General features: G+C 39.6%; 1 protein-coding gene across 1 annotated transcript; it reads left to right on the top strand.

Annotated features, from left to right (window-relative positions):
• Nucleotides 1–2,572: 2,572 nt before the first annotated feature.
• On the top strand, nucleotides 2,573–6,735 carry btg4 (B-cell translocation gene 4). Its single transcript, XM_044370036.1, has 4 exons — nucleotides 2,573–3,130; nucleotides 4,284–4,421; nucleotides 5,723–6,005; nucleotides 6,129–6,735. Exons 1-4 carry the CDS (start codon nucleotides 2,958–2,960, stop codon nucleotides 6,342–6,344), a joined length of 810 nt encoding a protein of 269 aa, XP_044225971.1. The 5' UTR covers nucleotides 2,573–2,957; the 3' UTR covers nucleotides 6,345–6,735.

The raw sequence follows: 6,735 nt of genomic DNA, 5'->3' as shown, positions 1-6,735 counted from the left end.
CAAACCATTTAAAATTTTATAAACTAGCCAATTCTCAAAGCTCAGTAAATTGTATTTCTCCAGTAAACTACAGTGATGGAAATGCATTGGCTTTTGTAGGCCTACATGCTTGTCTGCAACCTTTACATGTGATATTGCAATTATAATCCTATGATAGCCACTGTGTGCTTAAAATAGCTGCTGAAGTCGGGGTGAGGTCCATGCTGTCATTCTCTTGACATGATATCCTTGTAAAAAGCCACAGACAGCTGAGTGAGCCTCGAGAAGAGCAGGACGGCTTTCTGGGAGGAAAACACTTTTGTCCTTGCAGGAAGGAAACAAATGTTAAATAAAGTTATTGTAGAGAGCAATATGACCACATCTTATTTCTGTCTGTTTAACTATATTTATTTTCAAAAAGGTTAATTTCACAATGTCATGAGTAAGAAAAGCAATTGTCTGGCTGCTTATATGATGCAGGACTCATCAAATACATACATGTGCATATTTGAGCCAAAATGTGAACTGAAATATATGAGTGTACAGTGTGTAATACACACAGAACCAAAGCAACAAAGGCTACAGAACAGACAGCTGTTTATGGGCATGCATGAACAAACTGATGCCAGTTCGATGGGGAAGTAGAGGTAACTATGCAAATGGAGTGGTAGAGCGGGTTGACGCCCTGGTTTATGACTTGCAGGAAGCATTTTTACATTCGTTCACCTCAAGTTTTGGAACTTTGACCATGTTTAACATAGACATGTTTAACATAGACATCCAACATCATAACAGTATATAAAAAGCATGATATGCCCCCTTCAAACTTTAAAGATTTAAAATCATGACAATCCCAAGGTGGCGCCATGCAGACAGTAGCCTGTTGCAGCGGCTCCCGTCTATACGCATTTCATTTGTTTGTTTGAGTAATTAAGGCTGGATCTGTCCTTGGATGCTCCCTGGACACCTTGGACATGGTGAGTGAGTCCCTGCAGCAATCAGACTCTACAACAGATGTCATCACTGTTTACAGTGGTCACAACCATATCATATCCGATATGAATCATATTTCCTCACATTGAACCACCCAAGCCCTGGTCCTGTGCTGATATACTCTTGCACTTATCATCTTTTACATATTGTTACTTTGAAGCAGTTATATCTCTTACACTTTTGGCTGCTATTTGTTTGTGGTTTGTGTACATTGTCTATATAGACATTCATATGTTGTGCTCTTATGTTGTGTATGTTGTCTGATTCTTATTTGTGGTTTGCTGCTGCTATGCCAAAGTTTCAACTTATCTTATAACAATATTAACTCTGACAGGAGTTCATTTACATAAAACAATGTTGACACAGTGTGTTCACACAAACTATTTATTGACAGAGCGTTTAATCACTGATTGCACTCAAACCTAAACCTAAATTAAGTCAGAAATGTAACCTGTTTTTTAGTAATTTTGGATGAACCGACTCTTTTATATCTTCTCTTAATCTGGCCAATGCAAATCTACAGTCTGCTTTTGATACATTTCAGATCTCTCTCATCAAATATTAAGCTTGTTTTTAATTCTGGCAAAACTAAATGTATGCTATTGTCAAGGTCACCTAAGAGTATCCAGCCTACTGCTCATATCCAAACCCTTCAGGGTTCGGAAATTGAAACTGTTGAATGTTATAAATACTTGGGACTGGATACCAAACTCACTTTTAAGACCCAAACAAAGTCAAAGCACCATTGTACAATCCACAATTCTCTCTGCCCTTGATGATGGTAATATTGTATATATGCATATTTCACCCTCCACCTTAAAGCGTCTTGACTCTGTGTATCACGGTGTGCTGCGCTCCATCACAGGCGATACATTTCTCACCATTGCATCTTATACGAAAAGGTGAGATGGTCCTTCTCAACAAACAGAAGGGAACAGCAGTGTATGTTTATTTATAAGAGTCTACTGCAAAAACTGCTGTTACATTACATTTAAATATAGAACTTACAATGTCAGGTCACAGAACATCTTAACATCCTCTTGTTTACACTGAACTTGGAAAAAGTAGGTTCAAATATTACATGCTGCATACAAATGGAATGAGCTCCAAAAAATATTAAGTTACATTCTCTTATTTCATTTAAACATTTTAAAAGCTTGTACTTATGTATTTGCAATCACACTTGTAACAGCTTTTCTTAATTGTGAAAACTGTATAATGTGAGTCTGTGAATTATATGTGTGTCTGTCTATGCTTTAACTGTATGTTTTTTTGTTGTTTTTTTGTACACTTGTACACTCTTGAAAAATGAGACTACCTGTTTAAACAAAGGATTAAATAAAACAAAATAAAGATATTTCCTTCTCTGGGACTCACTGTTCATCGCTGAAGTGCTGCAGAAAGTGGGGCAGTGACTATTTGGTTTTCCAAGCCAATAGTTATTTTTATTTTGTCATAAGCGTGTACTCTGACAGGGGATTCAACCTTCTCATGTTTGAACACACACACACACACACAAACAGAGAGAGAGAGAGAGAGTCATTAAGTCAACCAGCTTCAGGTGTGTTAGCTTGTCACACAGCTGAACTTTGGTTTTATCAAACCACATGAGAGACTGCGGAGGGAATGACTCTTTTAGTATCTGATGTATGTGAGGTTTCCACCACTGAGCGAGCTGCTGCTTCATATACAGATTTAGATATATGTAGATGTATATATGTGTGTTGTTATTTATTGGTGTAGCAGCGTTATAAATCAAAGCTGAGTTCTGTCTGGAGCTCCAGCAGCAAATATGTTTGCTTGAGTTGTTCTGGCTTCCAGTCTGTCTCGTTATTAGTTTTATTTGTTACTTTTCTAAAGCGGTAGGATCATCCTGCACATGTTTTATATTCTCTGAAGGGGTTTTTAACAGTACAGGCTTAAAGTTGCTGGATTTGGTCAGGTTCATTGAGCCAGAGGTCAGAAAGTGTGTGTGTATTGTAGCCATGAAGGAGGAGATTGCTGCTGCTGTGTTCTTTGTGGCTCGGCTGGTGAAGAGATACGGCTGTCTGGATAATGACGGCAGGGAGCGTTTTGCTGCTGCCCTCACATCCGTTTTGTTCGAGAAGTACAAGAACCACTGGCACCCGAACGCACCCACCAAGGGGCAGGCCTACAGGTTGGTGAAACATTTTAGAAAATGTGATTTATTGCTTTTTGTTCGATTTGTGATTGATATAACGAGAAATTAGAGCTAACCTGTTGAACTCTGGAAGGAGGAAATGACACATCCTTCCTCTGTCAACAAAAAAAGTTGAATCTTAGGCCATAAAACAAACTCTTGCTCAACTCAAAACACTCAGGAGTTTTGCCAATACAGCCCAACTTGGTCTGGTACGACCACTTAGCCTCATGTTAGCAAACTTTATGACAATTCTCTAATCATGTTTAGCCATATTTTACTATTCACTATTACAGTCACTCTATTATGGATGTGTAAACATCATTTTGTGTCATAAGTCACAGCTTTAGGCAAGTTATTTTTGCATCTATAAAACACGACCCATTGCATTGTGGGATTGTTAGCAGAAAGTAGCAATGGATGCTACTTTTTTTTTTTTTTTTTGTTCCATTGAAGGGAAGTTTTGAGGGCTCTGTATTATATAAATGTAGACACTTAGAAATCACAGCTGTAATTCTGTTTTAAAGGAATGATTGTGGAGAATTCTGTTTTTTGTGATTCTATTCATTACTCTGATGTTTCTTCTTCTTCCTCTGGACAATTGATCAAAGATCATTTGATATTTCCATCTGCAAAGACTTCTTTTTACAGCTGCTATTTTGCCATGCTCCATAATTGAAAAGAGGCTGAAAATACACAGAATTAACAGTCAGCGAGAATGAAATGCAGCCATAAAGCATGCTGGGTGGGTAAGGTGTGGGACGCTTCACTGTGACCAACTCTTGTTGAAATGACTGCATTTTTTCAAATATTCCTTATCTATGGATGTACTTTTGCTCTAATTTTCCCCGATTTTGAAGTATTTGTCTTAAAGATTTTCTCCATTACAATACAAGTGAATGAAATTTCGTTCATGGTGCCCACAGAAGTAAAAACTACATTTTAAAATGGGACTATAACTTCTGAAAGAAATAGTATTCCTCTTACAAATGAAAAGTTGAATATACAAGCAATAAAACACACCATTTGTACAATTCAGTACACTTGGGTTATGTCTTTTTTATCTGGTGGCTACTATAAGCAAATTTAGCTGTGTTTTTAATCACTGTGAACATACAAATGAGATTTCGGAGTCACTGCTGTGTTTCAGGTGTCTGCGTATGAACCGTGTGCGGCTGCAGGACCCGGTGTTACAGCAGGCCTGCGAGCGGAGCGGGGTGCAGTACGACGACCTGGGGTTGCCCCAGGAGCTGACAGTGTGGGTCGACCCAGGAGAGGTGTCCTGCAGGTCAGTTTATCTCAGCGGGATCAAGACTTCAGTTCAGAAGCCACCTAAAAACTGTAGCTTCTGCCCTCGACAGAACTGCTGCTTTGTTTCAGTTTGTACGCTTTTAAAATCCCTAATCAATTTAGGATTAGTAAAACCACAACTTGAGGTTTTTACATTTCTCTGTGTATAGATTAAACAAATGAGATACACCAGATTACAAAGTTTTAAAGGACCAGTGTGTAAGATTTTAGGAGGATCTATTGGCAGAAATGGAATAATATAATCATAAGCATGTTTTAATTAGTGTATAATCACCTGAAAATAAGAATTGTTGTGTATTCGTTACCTTAGAATGAGCCCTTTATATCTACATAGGGAGCGGATCCTCTTCCACGGAGCCCGCCATGTTTCTACAGTAGCCCAGAACAGACAAACCAAACACTGGCACTAGAGAGGGCCTCATATTTTTTGTGAATTTCACGGCCACCGTAGGTTCTTACATGCTTGGAGGGGTATTCAGTTGGTTGCAACCTCACAGCTAGATGACACTAAATCTACACACTGGTCCTTTTTAAAGGTACTGGTAAATGAGTTTATTAAACCTTGGAGAGAACCAGGCTAGATGTTTCCTCCTGCCTTCAGTCTTAATGCGAAGCTAATCACCTGCTGGCAACAGCTTCATATTGAGTGTACATACATTAGAATGGTATCAATCTTATCTAACTCTCTGTAAAAGAGTGACTATTTCCCAACATATGGAACCATTCCTCTACAATTGACTCAAAGAACTTATGTTGAATGAATGAAACACATGTTTGGTCAGAGATTCGGGTGTGTTACACTAATGTATCCTTGAGCCGCTAGCCTCAAGCAAACATGAGTCAGTTACAGAAGTCTGGTAATCTCATTTCTTTCTAACTCCACACCCCCAGATTTTTCTTTTTTTTTTTTTTTTTTTAATTTTCAAACTTGTAGCCTTCAATCCCAACCAACATTTTCATACCTGTGCAGCTGGCCCTGAAGCCACTAAAAACTTTTCTGACTACTTTTTTTGTAACAATCATTAGTACTGCTCCACAGGACCAAACAGCCTTTCATGTGTAATCAGTGCAGTTCCTTTTTAAGCCCCTTTCAGATACAGAAAAGCATTTGCTTGCTTCGTCTGTTGAAGGTAATGACTTCCTGGAGACATAATGTCTGTTATGTCAATGTTTCATAAGACAGGACCATTAGTGGAGCCAGACTGGTACAAAATATGTTAAAGTTTGTTGTGTTTTTCTTAACCGAAGTTTCTTTTTCTTTCCTTTCCCTCCTTGCAGATACGGTGAACACAGCTCTCCGTTCTGCGTCTCGGTGGTGGACAGTTGTCGACGCGGAGACGGGGAATTTTCCCGCCGCATCCATGACGCCGTGGAGCGGGCCGGCCTTGACGTTCAATCAGGAAGCTCTTCAGACGAGGAGGAGGTAGCGGACAACAGCATGAGCAGCAGCAGCAGCAGCAGCATCAATAATCTATCTGCTCTCTGCCCTGCTCCAGTTCCGCCCAGCAACCCTGAACCCAAAACCATCCCAACTGTCAGCAACCCCAACAGTGTCTACCGGGTAGGTTGGAAAGCTGAAAAGGGGGCTGGTAGTTCTTGAATTTGAAACTTTGACTCTGCTGTGTTCTCAAAGTCTCTTCTATCACTGTCCTCTAACGTTTTACTCCTCCCCCCCCGTCCTCAGTTCAGTGAGTTTGCTCCAGGCGCCCCTCACACCTGGCTAACTTACCCGAAGCGGAAGCCCTTTGCTGGGGATGCTCTCCCACCTCACGCTCCTCCCCCTGGAGGTCCGACCTCGCAGTTCTGCAGCCAGAAAGGCTTCAAGTCCTATCGAGCCACCTTCACCTTCACCGGGCCTCGTGTGGACAAGTACCACTGGGTCAGCAAATCCCGATCCTAGAGCGAGCCGCGCCTTCAACCTAGAACCAGAATCAGGTTACTGCTCAGGACGAGACCAGAGACTGCAGCCATGGAAAAAAAAAAAAAGTTTCAGGACAGTTTATGTATCTTTAAAGGATAACAGTTTATAATTCGTACATGGTTTAAAGTAATAATGATTTAAAGTATTGCTGTTTAAGCATGTTTTTAAAATTTTGAAATATTCATGTTTTAAATCAAGTCTTTATAAACGTGTTTTTAAACTAAAAGTAACTTTGAATAAAGTAACATTGAACTGTCATTGAAAAGAAATAAATGTCTGTGTCAGCTGTGTCTTTACAACACTTTCTCAGGAGCCTGAATTATTTCTAGAGCTATAATTACATAAATAAAGTAATGAATATTGAAATGTA

The sequence above is a fragment of the Thunnus albacares genome, chromosome 13 (genome assembly GCF_914725855.1).
Source record: "Thunnus albacares chromosome 13, fThuAlb1.1, whole genome shotgun sequence".
Classification (NCBI taxonomy): Eukaryota; Metazoa; Chordata; class Actinopteri; order Scombriformes; family Scombridae; genus Thunnus; species Thunnus albacares.
This window is presented reverse-complemented; position numbering and strand designations above follow the sequence as displayed.

Bases quoted from the DNA above. Each gene is read 5' to 3' on its own strand.
- btg4 (XM_044370036.1), top strand. From the start codon at position 2,958: ATGAAGGAGGAGATTGCTGCTGCTGTGTTCTTTGTGGCTCGGCTGGTG. The intron at 3,131-4,283 runs GTTGGTGAAACA...GCTGTGTTTCAG, and splicing joins ACCAAGGGGCAGGCCTACAG to GTGTCTGCGTATGAACCGTG. The intron at 6,006-6,128 runs GTAGGTTGGAAA...CCCCGTCCTCAG, and splicing joins ACCCCAACAGTGTCTACCGG to TTCAGTGAGTTTGCTCCAGG.